General features: G+C 34.7%; 3 protein-coding genes and 1 long non-coding RNA gene across 4 annotated transcripts; 3 read left to right on the forward strand and 1 right to left on the reverse strand.

Annotated features, from left to right (window-relative positions):
• Positions 1 to 2,145: 2,145 nt before the first annotated feature.
• On the forward strand, positions 2,146 to 3,512 carry LOC131950637 (uncharacterized). Its single transcript, XM_059312850.1, has 2 exons — positions 2,146 to 2,206; positions 3,212 to 3,512. The coding sequence occupies exons 1-2, from the start codon at positions 2,146 to 2,148 to the stop codon at positions 3,499 to 3,501; spliced, it is 351 nt and encodes a 116-aa protein (XP_059168833.1). The 3' UTR covers positions 3,502 to 3,512.
• A 1,991-nt stretch (positions 3,513 to 5,503) lies between these two features.
• Positions 5,504 to 6,536, reverse strand: LOC131950633 (uncharacterized). The gene is made up of 2 exons (XM_059312838.1): positions 6,475 to 6,536; positions 5,504 to 5,902 (listed from the first exon to the last, which is right to left on the reverse strand). The coding sequence occupies exons 1-2, from the start codon at positions 6,533 to 6,535 to the stop codon at positions 5,577 to 5,579; spliced, it is 387 nt and encodes a 128-aa protein (XP_059168821.1). The 5' UTR covers position 6,536; the 3' UTR covers positions 5,504 to 5,576.
• A 3,052-nt stretch (positions 6,537 to 9,588) lies between these two features.
• LOC131950631 (uncharacterized) lies at positions 9,589 to 10,981 on the forward strand. The gene is made up of 3 exons (XM_059312836.1): positions 9,589 to 9,628; positions 10,162 to 10,227; positions 10,573 to 10,981. Exons 2-3 carry the CDS (start codon positions 10,167 to 10,169, stop codon positions 10,896 to 10,898), a joined length of 387 nt encoding a protein of 128 aa, XP_059168819.1. The 5' UTR covers positions 9,589 to 9,628; positions 10,162 to 10,166; the 3' UTR covers positions 10,899 to 10,981.
• Positions 10,982 to 18,160: 7,179 nt separating this feature from the next.
• On the forward strand, positions 18,161 to 21,588 carry LOC131950630 (uncharacterized). The gene is made up of 3 exons (XR_009388332.1): positions 18,161 to 18,392; positions 21,206 to 21,317; positions 21,477 to 21,588. It is a non-coding gene; the product is annotated as an uncharacterized LOC131950630 (long non-coding RNA).
• Positions 21,589 to 23,292: the final 1,704 nt, after the last annotated feature.

Here is a 23,292-nt window from a genome sequence, read left to right on the forward strand (position 1 = left end):
TTGTCAAAAGAATATTTACAATTTTTAAAAATAGAAAATATGCTAAATAACCCTGAACACTAAATTCACCCCTCCCCCCTAGAAGACAGTCCTCACAATCCCCACAAGACATTCCCAGACACTCCCCACCCCACCAAAACAGACCCAGACACTCCCCACAAGACAGAAACGCCCCCACCTCTCACAAGAAAGTCCAGACAATCCCCAAATACATTCACAGACACTCCCCCACCCCAAAAGTTAGACCCAAATACTCCCCCACCCCCAAAAGTTAGACCCAAATACTCCCCCACCCCCAAAAGTTTGACCCAAATACTCCCCTACCCCCATTAGACACTCTCCTACCATCTATATATATAATTCTCTTCTTCGATCCGTTAGAAAACAAGCTGCAAACGCTCTCCCTACCTCCCCACCCCTACATGGTTTTAGTGAGCTGTGTTCACTCTAAATGTTTACAAGCAGAGCCAACGATTTTAAACGTAGGGGGGGGGGGGGGGGGGGGAGGGGGGGGAAGGAAGGGGGGGGGGTTATGGTCCTTAACGAGCTACTTATAGTGTTTTAAAGAAATATTTTCAGTGTCAGCGTTGGTACTGTCGAATTCACAAATTATGAATTATTGAAAATTAGAAACAACTAAATAGCGGCGTATGTTATGCCGCGGGCCGGCTCGTGTTAAATATAATTTCACACCGGGAGCGCTGTTTTTATAAACCTTTACTTTAGAGCAGTCGTCCCTTACTTTATCATATGCACCACGTTAAGTATTTTAATCTCTAATGCCAACTTTTAGTAAACACTAACATATTCGATGTAAAATTATGAGTAAGTCGAACAGTATAAACAAATACATGAGATTTAAAAATGTTAAAAATGTATCATACTATAACATTTAGAAATATAACCCAATGTTTTTTAGCCCTCCCACCCAACCCACAATTTCTTACGCACACACACTCACACACACGCACTTACACACACACACACATGCACGTACGCACAAACACAGACAGACACACATATAAATAATCACACATTTTTAAAACTGGAAATATAAACAATTATATTGTTTAAATTGGACATTGTGCAATGTTCTCCTAATGTTTAACTACTTTAGCTACCTAGCGACTAAACTCTGCTTTACCTACGGTCCGTTAGGTTCGAAAGGGTACTTATACCTAAAATGTGGGAACCTTCACGAAAACTATTATAATGTTGAATTGATTACAACGGCTGCGATGACTATGTCATAATTATAATGTTTGCTCTAAATATTTATTTTATTTTATATTATTTAAAAAGATAATAATTGATTCTGTTTGGTCAGTGTAAACGTTTTTATTAAAAATTTCCCAATTGAATAATAATTATATTCAGAATAATTTTAGTTTTTTTAGAGAACAAATATATAAAATGGGGTTATTTTCCTTGATTTTATTTCAACAGAGCCGGGTGCCGAAAACATATCGATAGATACACATTTCCTTTGAGGTAGGGTTTGTAAAAATGTTGACATTTTCATTTGATGTTCATATGTTTAATGCGTAGTGGTTTCAATCAAATTTGTATTTGTAATAAGAATGACTGTTTTAATATCATTTTTAACGTTAGGGTGTTTATATAAATTACACATTTTTGTTAACATTTATTGTACAACTAAAATAATAAGGGGACGACATTTGAAACTGGAGTGGGGGTGGGCGGACGATTTTTCCAGGAGGGGTGATGTACACTGGATGAAGAATTTATTTTGTTTATAAATGCTATTTCGTTCGATGGGGGGTGGGGGGGGGGGGTGGGGGGGGGGGAGGTTGCGCTAGAAACATTTCGGGGGTAGTGGCCCTCCCCCATTGAGCGATGCCCTTTATACACGCTGTTCTACGCAAAAAATAAAATGTCATTAACAAAAAATATAAAAACAACACGAATTGAATTTTTCCAGCTACCGATTCCTTATAAAGCGATAAATATAAATTTCTATCATGCTTTGATAATAGTTTTTAGTTTAATCAGTTTTGTAAAAGTCTAAGTTATGTACTTTTGTGATCATTAACAGCCCTATATTATAGTTTATGTTAAAAATTGATCTAAGTACATACATGCCACAAATTCGAATAAGCTTCAACTTTTTTTTTCAGAAACAAGATGTTTCGATTTGTTGCTGTCCTAGTTCTGGGTTTGATCTTGGTTGGTTCAAGTACCGCATGTAAGTATCTTGTCCTGATTTTTAGCCATTATTTCGCGTTTTTAGAAAACTGTTTTAATAAATTGTAATAGGATTTGATTAAAATACTCTATGTTGACAGAGTTCAGACACATTTTTGGAAAAATATCGATGCTTTAAGAAAATTTTCAACTGCAATTTTGAGGGGAAGGGGTGTAGACTGAGGTGTGACGTCATTTTAGGGGGGGGTCTGGCTTTTCGTGAAGTTGTGTGACTAACAACCTATATTAATATTTAAAGGAATGCACAACCTAGGAGTATCATTTATTTAAACCGCTAATTAATTGGGCTTGTAAGTCTCTGTCCCTCTCTCGCTTAAAATTCAAAATCTCCTCAGTCAGGGAGAAATTAAATTTTCGAAAACAATATTAATTGTTTTGAAAGTGATTCCCATTGATAACAAAAAACGTGGCCGCCCTTTGTTTTACTAGGCCTAAGAAGCTAGTGACCAAGTTACAAGCCCTTTTTGACGCGAAACCTTGTTACCTTTTAGTAAAGGAAGAATATAGGAAGTATTGTAATGGTGCGGACACATCTGGACATTTTATATCACCCTGGGTCGGCTTTTCAATCTTACCCATGTGTGTGTGTGCGTCTTTGTGTGTGAGTGTGTGTGTTTCAATGTGTATGTATGTAAAAAAGATATCTTGAGTACCTTTTAAGTAAAGTTGACGAATTTTAATATTTGTATATCAAAGCCAAGTTATCCAAGTTAGGCAATTGTTTTATTATTTTATTATTGTTGTATTTGAAATGTATTTTAATGTGCTTTATATTAACTTAACTAATTCTTGATATAAGCGACGGCTATTTTTGTTATTTTCTATTTTACATCCTGAATTTAAAATGAAATAATGAATGATAGGAATAAATAATTATCTAATTAATTCAACTTCTTAACACAAACAACAATGAAAACATACTTAAAAATCAGAATTTATTTTTTATTTTTCCGTCATTACAAATATAACTTTTTGTTCTTCACAGTAACGCAGTATGACTCTGGCTACGTTGACTTCGGAGATTCCGATACCTTTATACCCTCTGTTGGGGCGTACAAGCAAAAAGTAGTTTCTGTTAAGTTCAACAAGCCCTACGCCGTGGCGCCCATTGTCATCCCGTCTGTGGAAATCATGGACTTTGAAAACATCTACAACACCAGATGGCAGTACGCAGTGGCTGCGGTCACTACAACGGGGTTTCAAATTACCATGATCACCTGGGGTAACACCAAAATTTACAATATTCGAGTACGCTGGCATGCGCTCAGCTTGTAGATGTGTAAATGACTTCCAGAGTCTAGTCTACAATACCTCTTCAGTATGGTCATAAAACACGCTGAGGCTGGTGAATAAACAAGATAACAAAAAGTATAGCTCTATTTTTTTATATAATATAACTATAGACGTCTCGAACGTGAATTTGTTTGAATTTGTCACTTTTTTTCTTTTCTTCCTCTGTTTCTACAATAAATTGTCTACGAATTTCCACAATTGTTTTAACAGAAGGCAAATTACACGCAAAAATATAATTAAAGTTCTTCATTTTTTAAGAAGCTTTTTCCCCTTTTGACCTGCGACAACCACATTATTAAAAAAAAATATATGTAGGTTGACTAACCCCCCCCCCCCCTCCCCCCATGAAAAGCCCTCACAAATCCCCATTTGATTAGCGACCCATTGATTGGGAGCAGTGTTTCTTCTAGACTTTTTTCTTCGAGGGGGGGGGGCGGACTAAATTTTCCGGGGGGAAATGCAACATTCCTAATCCATTATTTCTGATGGCCAAGCGAAATATTAAAATTTCAATCTAATTAGAACTTAATTACACTACAGTATTTATCAACGAATTGAGAGTTACCGATCGTTGCGATCACTTGATCATATTGTGGACAGAAGATACCCCGTGTTTAGGGAAGTTTTCAAACATGAGAGAAACCGACCGTAGACGATACTAAGGGACAGATAACTGTTGTCTCATGGTAAGATCGCAAGCTATTCAATAACAATGTTCAGATATTGCTGTCTTGATGTAAGTATGAATGAACACAGTAGAAAAAATAATGATATAGTAAATGATTTTTTTAGCCAATAGAGTTTGGATGTCAAGGAGATTGATTTTGTACAGATCATATCTAGAAAAACTGTGATGGATCTTAAAAAAACATTTAGGTTTTTTAGGCTTTTAAATACGTTTTTTTATGATTTAAGCTGCAATTGGAGTAGAAATTCTTTATTTCTTTTTATCCACAACAAAAATAACAGTGTAACTTTTCAAATAGAAACAACCGTTGAAATATTTTGATGAATGCTAGTTCCATCAAACGTATGCTTTATGAAAGGTTTAATTATAATGAAAAATATGTGTAATAGCTATAATCTTTTTTAAAATTAATATCACTTAAAATTAATTATTCCTTGTATAACTTCACCCCTCATATAGTAGCAACATTTCTACCTCACTGGGACTTAAACCGCGGAATAGAACTTTCCTCCTGAGCTAGTTTCACAAAATGGTCCTATGTTAACCAGCACGTCTAGTGTTATCTGTTAATGTATTGTGGTCTGATATCTTGAGCTTCTGTCTCTGGGTTTCCAGGTAAGGTCCTGTGTTATTTAGGGGGTTACTGGCTTGAACGTCAACAGACGGGCGTTTGCAATGCCGACCATTGGCTTAAACTTCAAGAAAGAGAGGGAAAGAGAGAAAGAAAAATAGAACAAAGAAAAAAAGATTTTAAAAAAAGATAGAAAGTCAACGATTATAGTCGCCCACCGCATCCATAGTGTGTGGTAAAATATCATATTAAAATTAATGCTAAATTTAGCAGTTTTCAACATACACAATTTTTAATATAAATTCGAGTAAGTATTTCTAGAGTGTATTTGTTACCAAAATAAGCTAGCAGACTCTATAAAAATTGGTTAAAGAAAGATCAATGATTATATCATCAATGTATATGTTCGTTTCTTAACCGTGGGATCTCCATAAACGTAGATTTTTCATGACGGTCGTCGTTTCCATGGCAACCTGTGTTAAGAAGAGTCCCTGATAAACATAAATTAATTTTAAAAAGTCTTACTATGGAAAAATGTTTTTATCCACATTTTCCCCCAGAGCCTACCCCTTTAAACGCATTCAGGTCAAACTGTAGGTATATAAAATTGTCATGCAATTAAACTCGTGAGATAAATGCAACTTATTTAAACATTTTACTCATGAATCAGCTCCATTCACACAGTTGAAAAATAATACAATGTTTAATTTGACCCATTTATTTTAATAACCAACCAAAAAGGGTGTTGAAGATTAAATTTGTTAAAACAATGGGTACAAAAGATAATCTTTGCTTGGTCTAATTTTTAAACGCAAGCCATGCCACAGTGGCACCATATACTTTTGTGTCATCCCATGTTTCGAAGATAATTTGAGTGCCAGTCGTGGTGATCTCTCCAGTACTGGCTATATACCTGGTGTTGCCACTTTTATTTATATCCAAATGTAACACGGAGAGCATAACCTGTGGTGCTGCTCCTACATAAGGTTTGGTGAAATTGACAGTCTGAACACTTTTCAGATGGTTGCCAGCCTTGCTATAGGTGTCGGAGTTTCCAAATGCTAGAACACCTTTTTCAAAATGAGGGCTTGTCGAGTCAGAATAATTCTGAATGCAAGTTGCCACTAAAAAGAAAAGTCAAAGATTTGATATTTTACATATTCAGTATAAAACGTCTTATTTCATTTTTGGAATTTACTTATTAAAAACGTATATTTTCAAACCAATGTCAATACTGCTACTGATATAGCAATAAGAAATATTTGGTATAACACGTTAACTATGTACTCAGTCAGTAAATAAATAGAGATATTAATTATTTTTTTTGTATGATAATTTTAATAAGTACTGTTTACTTTAATTATAATTATATAACGGGTCACTACTTTGAACTATATTTCGCTTTTAATACTGAAATGCCAATTCCGTTGTATTTTCAACAAAATAAATATACAAAGCATTTATTTTAAAAAATGTAAATGCCAAGAAAATAAATTACAAAAGAAAGCTTTCTCTATGACCGCTAAAATGTCAAGAGATTTCATAAACGACCAATATTTTTTTAAACAAAGCAAGCTTTTAGAAATGGTCCAAAATTTAAGTAGAACATTGACCACTAACCTAAAAACAAAGAAATTAACATACGGGCATTGTAAATTAAATAAAATCATATAATAAAATACACAATGATACTTACATTCAGTGGCCGTTACCGCTGAGATCAAACTCAAGACAACAACAGCTAGATAACTCAACATTTTATTCTGAAATATATGTTAATAAAAATGATTTTTTTGTTAAGTATTTAATATTGGTATTTAGTTACTATAATCTTTAAAATTTAGACATGCTGACTAACACCAAGATTTAAAATTTATAGGTGTAGAGATAGCACACTATTTACAGTCGCGAAAAAATAAGAGAAAATCATTTATAGGATTATTTACATGTAAAGTGTCACCGATTTAAACAATAATAATTAATTTAAAAACTATAGGCACACGAAAAAACAAAATAAATAAATAATTTGGAGAAACAGTTTATTCTAATAATAAGTTTACTTGGTTTCTCGAGATTTTCTTTGATTTAGTTGCACGTAGAGTTATCTTTGTAATTATATATATATATATATATATATATATATATATATATATATATATATATATATATATATATATATATATATATATATATATATATATATATAAACAAACTTCTTGGCTTACACATTATCTTAATCTTTACTAATTCTTTTCGTTGTATGTATTATAACCTGTTTTTTAACTGGTTATTGGAGAGTGGGGCGGATAAATGTTTTCTTAGAAATATTTTTTTAACTGCGCCTACACGAAAATTCCACGACTAAAAAGAATTTTTATATGAAAACGAATCAAATTTATATCAGTAGGTTCTTTATTAGTTCCAGACAGTTTGACTTCTGACAACTATCTATCGCCAATATGAAACTTTATGATTCAAAAGCTGTGCAAAATTCTAACCTGTTGTTTTGAACTTTGAGAAATTTGTTTCCTTCTTCCTCTGCAATTAAAGAACCGAACCACCTCATAGATATACAATAACTCTACATTTGTTAATGCTAAAGCAAATATTTAGATAAACTTTATTAAAGCTTACCAAGTATCAATGCGTTTCTTCAGCAAGCAAACTATCTGGGACCTTCTGTGTTGAAAACTACAGAGAATATAACCATATTTTATACACAATTGTCGCTGAAAGTTGTCAATTTTAATCTGAAAATAATGTGTGAGTTATTGGAGAAAATTACATTTTAATTTGTGGAAAGTTTTTGAAGTTGTTTGGTAAAAACAAAACTCTTTAGAGCGTAGCTTACTAAACCCGCAGTATTCTCCTTTGTGTGGGCTCACACAAATCAATAAACGCGAGTTTTCAAAATGACCAAAGCATTCAAACATTTTTTAATGCCACGTGTTTTGTTTTTAATACATTTTTAAAAAATGTTTACCTATCCTTGTAAAAGCCGACGCAACATTTTATTTTAAAAAAACGTTACAAATATTTTAACATAAAAGCATTAAATTAAATATTGTGAAAAAACAAAAGTAGAGTATTACGAAAAGGAGTATTATCTACCGAACTTTAAACAGTAAATAAACCGGGAGTGATCTCCCCTAAACTTTCTCGAATATTTTTATATAAAATAACAGGGGATGGGAACTCGGGCTATAGAAATGATTTTTAATCCATTTTAAATACTTAAAGTTTTAAAAATAGAATAAAATCTCGTAGACAAAAGAATTGCACACCAAGTGAACGCCAAATAAAAAAGTGCATAATAGTGCGCAATATTATTAGTACTTTAAAAATTTACATTAGTTTTTTGAGAAATCGGAAGTAGCGTAAATTACTACTTCCGGTCAACGGAAATGACTCAAAATTTAACAGAAAGTAGAGAATTAGATATTTTAATTACAAGTGAAATTTCGTTTATCTATCTGAAATAGTACTCAAGTTATAGGCTTTTGAAAATTTCAAAGTAGGAAAAGTACTACTTCCGGTTATCGGAAATCGCTCAAAAGTTGATACGGATCTACGATTTTGATAAAATACTTATATATGAAATTTCATCGACCTAGCTGTAACGGTACTCTAGTTATCGTGTTTACACACACACACACACACACACACACACACACACACACAGACACACAGACATACGGACAAAATTGCAAAGTCCAGTTTTTCAGACTGGATTACGCATAAAACCTCTTAATTTTGATAAATCTGGATTGATAATTTTTGCCCGATTAAAACAAGCCCTCTATACTTCGGATGTGATGAAGGACTGAGGTGTAATACGGTGAAAATTGTTAAAATTTCAAGTGATTTTTGTGCACGATTACAATACTTTCTCTATACTTCGTATATACGAGAAAGTAAATAGTAAAACTAAGCTATAATTTAGCATTGTGGATGTTTGTTAAAAACAAATTCGTTTAATCGTAGCTTACTAACCCGTATTGTGTCATCTCTTTATGTGGGCTCACAAAATCAATAAACGCAAGTTTTCAAAATGACTAAAGAATTATTTTTTAATTTAAAACTCCGTGTGTTTTGTATTGACAAAGTATATATATATATATATATATATATATATATATATATATATATATATATATATATATATATATATATATATATATATATATGTATGTATATATATATATATATATATATATATATATATATATATATATATATATATATATATATATATATATATATATATATATATATTGTAAAAAACGACGCACGCTGTTATATTAACAAACGTTACTAACATTTTAACAACAAAAGCATTATACTAATGATTACTATGTTCAAATGAAAATAGAGTATTACGAATAGGAATATTATCCCCCGAACTTTAAATAGTCAAATATTAAAACTAATCTATATTTTAGACTGAGGATAACTACAATGGTTATTTTAATATATTTCTTACGTACAATAAGTAATTGGAAACTTTTTTTTAATAGTGAAATAAGTTAGGAATTTTGTCGTGGTCAAAAGGAAAACTATTGAGCTTGTTTTTGCGTTTCTTTGTTCATCGCTATCTGGAGCAGCTTGCAACCCTTATCAAAACACAAAACAAAAGTAATACGCTAGTTCAAAGGAATTGTTAAGTTAGGCTAACGACCTAAAAATAATTCAGACATCAAACTGTAGTTAAGCAATGACGTTGAACTATCATTTTGAGATAAATTTATCATAATTTAATCTGCTCTAGATTATTTAAGCCACGCTTTTTATGTGTTGTAGTGAACGTTGACTGCCTTCATAATTTTTTTGTTGAAAACAGTTTTAGCCACGTGAGTTTTGACACAATGTGTATTCTTATATTTTAAATTAGATAGCATTTTTTTTTGTATCATAGCGAAGCTGAGTATAGAAATAAAATTCACTATTAAAATGGTTTCTGTGTAAGACGAAATACGAATTTATTTGATTAATTTTGATCTTTATTTAAAACGCAATAAAATAAATCAATATCATTTTGTTGAGTTGAAAGGTATTTTTGTTCAACACCATGAACCTATATGTGTGAGTAAATTCAGGAAAGTTTTTTTTAATATATATTTTAGGCGTGGGTTTAACGATTCAAAATGTGTAATAATAATGATCATTTTAAAAATTACAAAACAAAATTGATTAATTTTAAAATAAATAAAGCAATATTTAAAAATATGTTTAATTGCAGCAACAGCAATTTAGAAATAAATCTTCTAAATTTTAAATTCCAAACATATTTGATTCAAAACTAAACAATATTGAGAAGTTATAATGATCACACTAAAAAGAAAACCCTATTTAAAACAAGTTATCATATGCAATTTATTTTCAGACAAAATGTACGGTTATCTAGCTTTTCTAGTCTTGAGTTTGATCTCAGTAGCAACAACCAATGAATGTAAGTATCATTGTGTATTATAGTAAAATGTAACATATTAAACTAAATCACATTTCAGAGTAAAAGCCAATTATAGATCAGACTTTAAAGTTAGAAACGTTATATATTTCAATTATTAAGTTGAATTTTTAAATCGAAAAGTGCATTATTATTTTAGTTATATATGTGTGATTTTTAACCAACGTTCTATCATCTTAATTAACGTTTTTTAAACCTCTTGTGATGTCTATTTTCTAGTAGCAGTAATAAAAATCTTTTTAAAAATATATTTCTCTTAGCAAAGTTCAAAAGCTAAACGCTATATTTTTAATGTATACAATATGTATTTTCAATTTTTCTTTTTAGTGGCAACTTGCATTCAGAATTATTCTGACTCGACAAGCCCTCATTTTGAAAAAGGTGTTCTAGCATTTGGAAACTCCGACACCTATAGCAAGGCTGGCAACCATCTGAAAAGTGTTCAGACTGTCAAGTTCACCAAACCTTATGTAGGAGCAGCACCACAGGTTATGCTCTCCGTGTTACATTTGGATATAAATAAAAGTGCCAACACCAGGTATATAGCCAGTACTGGAGAGATCACCACGACTGGCGCTCAAATTACCTTCGAAACATGGGATGACACAAAAGTATATGGTGCCACTGTGGCATGGCTTGCGTTTAAAAACTAAACCAAGCGAAGATTATTTTTGTACCCATTGTTTTTACTAAGATTCTGTTAGTATTATAAAATAAAGAAAATGGGTCAAATGTATTACATTTCGTTAAGTGTCCGTTGTATTTTTGCATTTGCTTTCTATATAGGACTTTAAAAAAAACAACTAGTTCAACATTTTGAACCCCACACTACATTTCACCTACCCTGCACATTCTCATGCCAAATACACAAACTATCTCAGTAAAGAGCTAGAAATAATAAACACTTAACTAAATTCTATATTTCCTACGTGAATTTATAGTATGATATTAATTGGCAAGTCCTCCTGAAGCTTTCATAAAAATGATCAACCTATTATCAATTGAAGCTGCAGTCTAATTGAAGATACCAGTTCTATGCACTCACACTACCTGATAAAGGCACTATTCACTCATATGACTCTACTCTAGGTTTGTCTCTACAACTGGCGTGTTTCTACTAGAGAGTGACTCTACTGATAATTTTTACTCTACTGATAATCTGACCCTACCAGTGGTGTTACTTTACTAGAGACTGATTCTACTAGTGGCCTGACTCTACTAGAGAGTTACTCTACTTACAATGTGACTCTACTATTAGCTTGACTCTACCAGAGACATGACTATACTGGTGTAGTAACTCGCCGTGTATCGTGACTCATTGTGTGGTGTGATTCGCTGTGTATTGGAACTGGCTGTGTTGCGAGACTACGTATCTGAGAGAGATCCTCACTGATACAATTTTACAGCGTGCTAACCAGACAGATGTAACATTGAACCCACATTAACATTTCAACAAAGGCAACAGGAGGCGACGATATCATTACACAATAACTCACCCACTCACCTCTACTGTAGACCAATCGGTTTTTGCTAGCAAGCGGGATTAAAAATACACATTTGGTGTTCTTGTTGAATTTATAACCTCTAGTAGATGTTTTTAGATTACCTGCTTTCGATTTCCTTTTTTTATACGCTAAGAGCGTATTACTTTTGTTTTGTGTTTTGATAAGGGTCCCAAGGTGCTCTAGATAGGAATGAACAAAGAAACGCAAACACAAGCTCAATAGTTTTCGTTTTTTTTTAAATGGCTCCCTTACTTCACGATTTGCTAAAATAAAGTTTCCCATCGTTTGTTGTACGTAAAGTATATATTAAAATAAAATTTGTAGATATCCCCAGCCTAAATTAAAGCTAAGTTTTAATATTTTACTATTTAAAGTTCGGTGGATAATATTCCTATTCGTAATACTTTATTTTCGTTTGATCACAATAATTAATGTAATGCTTTGTTGTTACAATAATTGTAACCTATTTTTTAAAATAACATGGTGCGTCGATTTTTAATTTTTTAAAACAAAACATACGGAATTTAAAATAAAAAAAAATTCGTTGTTTTGAAACTCGCGTTTATTGATTTTGTGAGCCCACATAACTAAGTACACAATACTTGTTAGTAATCTACGCTCAAACGAATTTGTTTTTATTAAACAGCTACAAAGTCTTTCCACAAATTAAAATGTCATTTTCACGAATAACTAACCAATTATTTTCATATTAAAATTGACAGCTTTTAGCGAAATGTGTGCATAAAATATGGTTATATTCGGTGAAGTTTTCAATACAGACGGTCCTAGACAGTTTGCTTGTGGAAGGAACGCATTGATACTAGGTAAGTTTATCTAAAGTTTTGTTTTAGCATTAACAAATGTACAGTTATTTGGTCGGTTCTTTGATCGCAGAGGAAGAGGGAAACATATTTTTTTCTAGAAAATGAATCATAATAAATAAATTTCAATGCAAAATGATTGTTTTTCTTTATCTTAGATCATGGTATGGCGTGGCTTAGCACTGGAGAGTTATACTGCAAAACCGAGAGTCTCGAGTTCGAATCCTTGTTCAGATCAGTAGAATGTCCCTTAGTCCATCCAAATCTGATGGGTACCTAATTCACATTAGGGAAACAAAGGCGGCTAGGCATAGTGCCAAAAACACGTGACTCGCTGTGTATTGACTCCCCTCTACTGTAGACCATACATTAACTCACTGACTCCCCACTTCTGTAGACCATACATTAACTCACTGACTCCCCACTTCTGTAGACCATACATTAACTTACTGACTCCCCTCTACTGTAGACCATACATTAACTCACTGACTCCCCGCTTCTGTAGACCATACAATAACTCACTGACTCCTCTAAACTGTAGACCATACATTAACTCACTGACTCCCTCTACTGTAGACCATACATTAACTCACTGACTCCCTCTACTGTAGACCATACATTAACTCACTGACTCCCCACTTCTGTAGACCATACAATAACTCACTGACTCCTCTAAACTGTAGACCATACATTAACTCACTGACTCCCCACTTCTGTAGACCATACAATAACTCACTGACTCCTCTAAACTGTAGACCATACATTAACTCACTGACTCCCTCTACTGTAGACCATACAATAACTCACTGACTCCCCTATACTGTAGACAATACATTAACTCACTGACTCACCTCTACTGTAGACCATACATTAACTCACTGACTCCTCTAAACTGTAGACCATACATTACCTCACTGACTTCCCTCTACTGTAGACCATACATTAACTCACTGACTCCCCGCTTCTGTAGACCATACAATAACTCACTGACTCCTCTGAACTGTAGACCATACAATAACTCACTGACTCCCCTATACTGTAGACCATACATTAACTCACCGACTCCCTTCTAGACCATACATTAACTCACTGACTCCCCTCTACTGTAGACCATACATTAACTCACCGACTCCGTTCTAGACCATACATTAACTCAATGACTTCCCTGTAAACCATACATTAACTCACTGACTCCCCTCTACTGTAGACCATACATTAACTCACCGACTCCCTTCTAGACCATACATTAACTCACTGACTCCCCACTTCTGTAGACCATACAATAACTCACTGACTCCTCTAAACTGTAGACCATACATTAACTCACTGACTCCCCTCTACTGTAGACCATACATTAACTCACTGACTCCTCTAAACTGTAGACCATACATTAACTCACTGACTCCCCTCTACTGTAGACCATACATTAACTCACTGACTCCCCACGTCTGTAGACCATACATTAACTCACTGACTCCCCACTTCTGTAGACCATACATTAACTCACTGACTCCCCTCTACTGTAGACCATACATTAACTCACTGACTCCCCTCTACTGTAGACCATACATTAACTCACTGACTCCCCTCTACTGTAGACCATACATTAACTCACTGACTCCCCACTTCTGTAGACCATACATTAACTCACTGACTCCCCACTTCTGTAGACCATACATTAACTCACTGACTCCCCTCTACTGTAGACCATACATTAACTCACTGACTCCCCTCTACTGTAGACCATACATTAACTCACTGACTCCTCTAAACTGTAGACCATACAATAACTCACTGCCTCCCCTATACTGTAGACCATACATTAACTCACTGACTCCTCTGAAATGTAGACCATACAATAACTCACTGACTCCCCTATACTGTAGAACATACATTAACTTACTGACTCCCCTCTACTGTAGACCATACATTAAATCACTGACTCCCCACTTCTGTAGACCATACATTAACTCACTGACTCCCCTCTACTGTAGACCAAACATTAACTCACTGACTCCCCTCTACTGTAGACCATACATTAACTCACTGACTCCTCTAAACTGTAGACCATACATTAACTCACTGACTCCCCTCTACTGTAGACCATACATTAACTCACTGACTCCTCTAAACTGTAGACCAAACATTAACTCACTGACTCCCCTCTACTGTAGACCATACAATAACTCACTGACTCCTCTAAACTGTAGACCATACATTAACTCACTGACTCCCCTCTACTGTAGACCATACATTAACTCACTGACTCCTCTAAACTGTAGACCAAACATTAACTCACTGACTCCCCTCTACTGTAGACCATACATTAACTCACTGACTCCTCTAAACTGTAGACCATACATTAACTCACTGACTCCCCTCTACTGTAGACCATACATTAACTCACTGACTCCTCTGAACTGTAGACCATACAATAACTCACTGACTCCCCTATACTGTAGAACATACATTAACTTACTGACTCCCCTCTACTGTAGACCATACATTAACTCACTGACTCCCCTCTACTGTAGACCATACATTAACTCACTGACTCCTCTAAACTGTAGACCATACATTAACTCACTGACTCCCCACTTCTGTAGACCATACATTAACTCACTGACTCCTCTAAACTGTAGACCATACATTAACTCACTGACTCCCCACTTCTGTAGACCATACAATAACTCACTGACTCCTCTAAACTGTAGACCATACATTAACTCACTGACTCCTCTAAACTGTAGACCATACAATAACTCACTGACTCCTCTAAACTGTAGACCATACAATAACTCACTGACTCCTCTAAACTGTAGACCATACATTAACTCACTGACTCCCCACTTCTGTAGACCATACATTAACTCACTGACTCCCCTCTACTGTAGACCATACATTAACTCACTGACCCCCCGCTTCTGTAGACCATACAATAACTCACTGACTCCTCTAAACTGTAGACCATACAATAACTCACTGACTCCTCTAAACTGTAGACCATACAATAACTCACTGACTCCTCTAAACTGTAGACCATACAATAACTCACTGACTCCTCTAAACTGTAGACCATACATTAACTCACTGACTCCTCTAAACTGTAGACCATACAATAACTCACTGACTCCTCTAAACTGTAGACCATACATTAACTCACTGACTCCCCTCTACTGTAGACCATACATTAACTCACTGACTCCCCTCTACTGTAGACCATACATTAACTCACTGACTCCCCTCTACTGTAGACCATACATTAACTCACTGACTCCCCACTTCTGTAGACCATACAATAACTCACTGACTCCTCTAAACTGTAGACCATACATTAAATCACTGACTCCCCACTTCTGTAGACCATACATTAACTCACCGACTCCCCACTTCTGTAGACCATACATTAACTCACTGACTCCCCTCTACTGTAGACCATACATTAACTCACTGACTCCCCTCTACTGTAGACCATACATTAAATCACTGACTCCTCTAAACTGTAGACCATACATTAAATCACTGACTCCCCACTTCTGTAGACCATACATTAACTCACCGACTCCCCACTTCTGTAGACCATACATTAACTCACCGACTCCCCACTTCTGTAGACCATACATTAACTTACTGACTCCTCTAAACTGTAGACCATACATTAACTCACTGACTCCCCTCTACTGTAGACCATACAATAACTCACTGACTCCTCTAAACTGTAGACCATACAATAACTCACTGACTCCTCTAAACTGTAGACCATACATTAACTCACTGACTCCCCACTTCTGTAGACCATACAATAACTCACTGACTCCCCTCTACTGTAGACCATACATTAACTCACTGACTCCTCTAAACTGTAGACCATACAATAACTCACTGACTCCCCTATACTGTAGACCATACAATAACTCACTGACTCATCTAAACTGTAGACCATACAATAACTCACTGACTCCCCTATACTGTAGACCATACATTAACTCACCGACTCCCCTCTACTGTAGACCATACATTAACTCACTGACTCCCCTATACTGTAGACCATACATTAACTCACCGACTCCCCTCTACTGTAGACCATACAATAACTCACTGACTCCCCTATACTGTAGACCATACATTAACTCACCGACTCCCCTCTACTGTAGACCATACATTAACTCACTGACTCCCCTATACTGTAGACCATACAATAACTCACTGACTCCTCTAAACTGTAGACCATACAATAACTCACTGACTCCTCTAAACTGTAGACCATACATTGACTCACTGACTCCCCACTTCTGTAGACCATACAATAACTCACTGACTCCCCTCTACTGTAGACCATACATTAACTCACTGACTCCTCTAAACTGTAGACCATACAATAACTCACTGCCTCCCCTATACTGTAGACCATACATTAACTCACTGACTCCCCATTTCTGTAGACCATACATTAACTCACTGACTCCTCTAAACTGTAGACCATACAATAACTCACCGACTCCACTCTACTGTAGACCATACATTAACTCACTGACTCATCTAAACTGTAGACCATACAATAACTCACTGACTCCCCTATACTGTAGACCATACATTAACTCACCGACTCCCCTCTACTGTAGACCATACATTAACTCACCGACTCCCTTCTAGACCATACATTAACTTTTTAATAAGAGGGTAACATTTTGTCAAAAGTAATAAAACTGGAAAGAAATTTTAAAATTTTAAAAGCAAAAGTTGCTTACTTTGATGAAAGTCAATTTTTTTTATATTTGTTAACATACGCTTGCGTAATGGAAATTTCGCGACTGGGCTTGAGAAAATTTTTAGGCCTAAGCACAAAGGAAGAGACACGGTAAAATAGAAAATATACTAGCAATCTATTTTTAAAATATCAATTTTTAGTAATAGGCCAATTACAAAACCATTGCACGGAGCCCACTGAAATTATTTTTCCTGATAGACCAGCGGGGCAAATGTACCCATGTACTATATCATACATATATATATATATATATATATATATATATATATATATATATATATATATATATATATATATATATATATATATATATGTATGTATGTATTAAAATATTGCCTATATATGAGCCCAAAATACATTTTTTTTTGGCGGGAGAGGGCGAAATGGTTCTAGTTCAACCATTGTAAAGTATTTTACAAAATATATTTTAAATGAATTATATCACTCTATTATAATTGTAATTATAATTTACGTCTGCATTGTAGATTAGTAAATTAAGTTAATTTTATTAATTACGCAATACGCAACCATTGCTTGTTATCGTCTACAATAGCCTCGTAGGTGTATCAATACGAATGGATGTTATTTTTAGAACGGCGATGAGAAAAAAATGTCTCACGTGACTCGAACCTGGCTAAAGCTAGGCTGTGAGACAGCGAAGGTAGACTGTCGCCACCCGCTCGTCTTTTATGTGTTAGGCGGCCCTTAGATCATAGGCTGAACACATCGGATTGTTTATCATATCATTAGAGGGCGGACTCGCTGGAAACTTTTTCATTATTTCGTTGGACTTTGAACTCACTGTTAAACCTAAAAGAAATTTACACTACGACAAATTGTATGTATTCTTTGACAGCCAATTTTATATCAAAACTATTGAAAGTAAATACCTTTGATTCATAATTAACCCAATGTACAAGAAATTCTCCGGAGTAAAAAAGGAAAATGTGTCAGAAATCGGCCTGTTAAGAACTCATGGAGCAGAGAGTATGAAGGATAAAGCACTACTGACGTTTCTGAAAGTCGAACATGCAATTCTAGCTCCATAATTTGGTAAGTTTATGTTTTTATTTGAGGGTTTGTTTGTAATCTGTGATTTTAATAGAATGAAACTTGTAACACAGTAAAATTTATTGTAATTCATAAAATGAAACATGAACCAGTGTATTTAAATAATAACTTAAATAAACGAAAAAGTTGATATTCTATGCTTGTGGTGTTATGTTAGGCCCATATGCTATATGGTGAGAAGGGGCCCATGATAATTGGGCCTTTATGAAGTTTTCTCAACTTACCTAGGTTTTGAGCCTTGATTTCCACAGAAGAATCATCCAATCTCCTATTTAACTGTCATAATCTTCTCCCGTTCGTACCAAGACACATGAGACAAGTGAAGTAGAGTTTATCTACTTCAGAGACTTCGGTATATGAAGGGATAGAGTGGTCAAAACTATGCTCCGCCGAATTTATTTAATTAACGCGAGTTAGGTAGGCCTACCCATTAGAGCTGGGTGGACTCAGAGACTTGTACCCGGATTCGAACTCGAAACTTTCCGTTTTGCAGTCTAGCTCTGTCACATTCTGTCGTACTATAGAGCAATTTATTTGTTTATGCTGTGGCAGATATTAATGCAATTCACATTATAATTTAGTACTACACTTAGTTTTACCTCTAGTCAAACCCTTAACCTAAACCAAACCTTAATGGGGAAGGCATCACGAAAAACAAAAACAAAGACATTTTTTAAAATCTTAAAAACTTTTTTCAAGTTTGTGTCTATGTAAGTTAGGGTTCTATAAGGGACAATATTTGCAAGAACTCTTTTGAAAATATGGTTGCCTTGTAAAACGGCGTCCATTTAAAAAAATCTTCTCAGGAGGTCTCGAGGTTAAATAACAAACTTATATATTGGTCATAATAATCATTGATCTTAAATATCTCTAATAGAGTCAGTTGGCTAGTTTTTGTAACAAAAAACGCCTCTAGAGTTATTTTTTTTATTTAAAAAAATTTTGGAGGGTGAAATCCCATTATATTTAGCATTAATTTTAATGGTATGCAGCATACCGATTTTTGAAAACAGGGGGTAAAGCCTTACCTGTGGCGGATCAGAAGTGTTTTATTTTTGTTCACGATACTGTCTAGTTGATTCATTTTCTGGCGTATTTTAACGTCTTTAAACAACATTTACTTTGTGTTAAACAGATGATTTAGAAAATAGTCAAGTCTGCACAGTCATAAAATAGTCTATTTTCTTTACTTTGTCTGTTTAACGATGCTCACATGGAACTATTAAATTTCTTTCTACACTTAATGGCACTTAAATTGTCGACGCCTGGGACGGCCACCCTCCCTCTGAAAATTTGTAGAACTGTGCTCTAATGCGCGTTTGCTAACTCGAATCTTAGTGGGAAGATCACAGGTATGTAATGTCATACTCTATTCTCCTATCTTAAAGCTTACTTTAAAATGACGTCTGGGTTGTAACAAACATCTTAGTTGTGGACACTGAGTACTTCGTGTAGCCTCACCTCTCCCCCCTCCCCTCAAGTTTTGTTGTCTCCCTGCACGCTAAAATGGGTTTCTGTGGCTCCGGGAAGAAACTCTGCAGGTAGTTAGGAGCTGTGTTACTTTCAGGCATCTCCTCGAAACCTCTCACAGTTCCTCCCTCCCGAAATATAATTTATAAAGAAAATATATATTTGTCCCAGTGCCCCCCCCCCCTTAACCAGGAAAATTTACTTTTCCTCCACCGGGAAAATCTACTTGCCCTCCTCCTCCCCAAGTTTTAATCCCACCCCCGCCTGGGAGAAAAAAGTGAAAGAAACAATGGTTTCTTGCTGTGCTGTTACATTTCGAAATAAAAGCAGATGCGCCGCTTTTTTTCCCGTGCAGTGTCTCTTTTAGACTTTTTTCTCCGGGACGGGGAGGGGATACTTGATATTTTTGGGAGGGGGGGGGGGCGGACACTGGTAAAAGTATATATTTTCTTTATAAATTCAATTTTGTTCAAGGTGGGAGGGGGAGTTAGGGTGGAGGGGGGGGGGAGGGACGGGGCAGGCGGTAGACTTTCTGGAAGAAACTGATTCTGTGTCACCCCCTAGATGGTGTTACCCGGTGGGAACAGCACCTCCCCCGCCCCCCCGCCTTGTGACGCCATTGTTTCGTCCTATTCACGCCTATACAAGGGGACGTTCACAGGTGGACCTTTATAGCAAGTCAGACTGCTCTAATCTATCATAAAAGTCGCACGTATTAATATAATGACGTGTTCTATCGAAAATGAATAATCAATAATTATCGATCCAAATCATAGGACACTTTCCATTGGTTATCTTTCCTCCAACGTGTCCTAAGGGAGTTAATCGAACCCGGTTTGAAAATGTATTTAATTACACTTGTGCTCTCCCCTATCCTGTTGTTCGGGCTTAGCCTTGAAAACCTTATACAAACAATCCCATAAACCACCTGGATCACGTGACAATCCCACCTGCACGATCCCACCCCCTCTACTGTGTCCTACAAGACAATAGACACGTCAGCTTTATTGCTTTAATTGGGTATGTCGTCTGCTTTGATTCTATTAACAGATTTTTGTGGTGCCCTGGGTCAGCTTGACCTTAATTAATTTTCCTAACCAGCCAGGTCAGCTACGTGTAATGCGCTTGGGTCACCTTGACCTGACCTAAATTTATATGGTCGATGTTTTTTTTTTTTAATTTTTATATTTTAAAGAGAACATAAAATTAAGCCATAAACAAAAATTAAAGCTACTTATTAAAAAAGAATATATATTACATCTTTTAATATTTAAAAAAATGCTTTAATGTTTTTTAATTTTCGAAATGTTTAATGACCTTCACAGACATAACGCTCTTTAGGGCGGGCGAGGTAGAGTTGACCTGTTTATGTGGAGAGAGTCGTGTAGCCCACACAACTGAGTTGGATGATGAAACTGACTAACTCCAGACATACAGGTTAGCGTTGTGTGCTATAAATTCTGATCGCTTGTCCCTGTCTTTAGTTAAAACAATAACTCATTTGATAAAATATTATATTCCTGAAATAAAACCGTACTAATATTAGTTTTAAGAGTAGTTAAACATGGTTGAAAATTAAATTTTTATTCATAACAGGATGTGATAGGCCAAGTTCCTCGTTATTTTCTTCCTCATCTAGTTCCTTATCTAGTTTGCCGGAGTTTTATTGTGCAGCCAACTAATATTTACTGAAACACAATATTAAGGTGAGCTTCATTCATGGTTTCTTTCAGACATTTTCATTTTTTCCCCGTGTGTGTGTGGTGGTGGTGGGGGGGGGGACACGTGAAACTTCCGTGTGGGTATTGCGCACCCATGGGGCGACTGCTAGTTAAAATTATATTTTCTATATTGCCGCCTTACAGATACTCTGGTGTAACATTTTCTAAAGACTTTCCTAGATCAAAGCATCACTGCTATTTCATGCATGTTTTTAATTTTTAAAATTTAATTTTACTTTTTTTAATTTAATTAAATTTTTTTATTTTACTTAGCGTCCAGGGCATTGACGGGAATGTATTGAGGATTAACATTGAAATATGATACATCTATCGATTATTTACTGCTGAACTTATATAATAAAAAGATAATTTTTAGTTGTTAAATGATCATTGAAATATAGTTTGATTAAGTAAACCTGCAGTACGTCCTTAATAGATGACAGCGGTACTGATATTCATCTGTAGTAATTTGTGATTTTGGGAACACAAGTCTACCTTTTAAATTGTATTTGGCACTTTAGCAACGTTTCTATCGAATTTCATAACTTTTTAAAAATATTTGTTAAACTTGTACTAAAAGAAAAAAATAATTATTAAATCAATGGGGCACAACTGTGTAAACGACCACTCAATGATTACAATGCGAAGAGTTGCCTCCCTTGAAAATACTACTTTTAATTATTTCACTGATAAATCATTAGCAGATTGACTACTTGAGCATTTATTTTTTAAAAGTAATTTGGAAAATAGCTAGTCGTTAGTCTTAATATCTTGATTTAAAGAATTTTAAAAATTGACCTTACAAAAATTGTAACAAAAATAAATGTATATGCTTTATTAAACAATATTTTTTTTTCCGATTGGTGTTAGCTGCGTACAGAGACAAAAGAAATACGAAACTAACATGACAGCAGTTACCATCGTACTGAAGAAACCTAGTGCAGTCTTATCTGGGACGATACCATTTCATATTTACCATTTTTTGGAGGATCGACATTTGCGTATGAGAGACTTCAAGAGCCTATGCTAGACTCGGCACTGTTTCATCTGGCACTACTCTATCCGGCATAGCTCCATCCGGCACTGCTACATACGGCAGTGCTAGACCCGGCACTGTTCCTCCAGACAAAGCTCAATCCGGCAAGATATCAAAACATATTTTCAAATATATTTTTTATTTAATTTCGTATAGTTTGCATGCTCTGATTTTTCACAAATTTCTTATAAATAATTTCAGCTAACTTTAAAAAATAAATGTTACTTACTTTCATGCCAAGTTAAATTTCAACATATACAATACAATAGTCATCTCCTGATGTCAATATTCTGTTGTTTGATTGTATTTTTTAAAATAATTTACTTTTTGTTTTTTTTTCTTGTTCCAAAGTCCTTGCAACCTTTTATTATACTTTATTTTAATCGTACGTAAATTTCTTACTATTAATTTTTAATAACAACTAATTTCAGTACGTGCTAATGAATTATAATACTCTTTATATGCCAGAGCTACAAAAGCCAACACAACATATATCATTCCATTTGGAATGTATTCCATGTTTTACCTTGGTGATTCTTTCATTCTATTAGGAATATATTCCGCTTGATGTTAAATTGTTGATTCTTTAATTCCGTCTTTTAACTTATTGATTTTTTTGTTCCATTTACAACGTATTAAGTTCTGGTGTTGATTG

This window comes from Physella acuta, unplaced genomic scaffold (assembly GCF_028476545.2).
Source record: "Physella acuta isolate Inbredline_101_S28 unplaced genomic scaffold, ASM2847654v3 ptg000774l, whole genome shotgun sequence".
NCBI classification, from domain to species: domain Eukaryota; kingdom Metazoa; phylum Mollusca; class Gastropoda; family Physidae; genus Physella; species Physella acuta.

Bases quoted from the DNA above. Each gene is read 5' to 3' on its own strand.
- LOC131950637 (XM_059312850.1), top strand. From the start codon at position 2,146: ATGTTTCGATTTGTTGCTGTCCTAGTTCTGGGTTTGATCTTGGTTGGT. The intron at 2,207-3,211 runs GTAAGTATCTTG...TGTTCTTCACAG, and splicing joins GGTTGGTTCAAGTACCGCAT to TAACGCAGTATGACTCTGGC.
- LOC131950633 (XM_059312838.1), bottom strand. From the start codon at position 6,535: ATGTTGAGTTATCTAGCTGTTGTTGTCTTGAGTTTGATCTCAGCGGTA. The intron at 5,903-6,474 runs GTAAGTATCATT...TTTTCTTTTTAG, and splicing joins AGCGGTAACGGCCACTGAAT to TGGCAACTTGCATTCAGAAT.
- LOC131950631 (XM_059312836.1), top strand. From the start codon at position 10,167: ATGTACGGTTATCTAGCTTTTCTAGTCTTGAGTTTGATCTCAGTAGCA. The intron at 10,228-10,572 runs GTAAGTATCATT...TTTTCTTTTTAG, and splicing joins AGTAGCAACAACCAATGAAT to TGGCAACTTGCATTCAGAAT.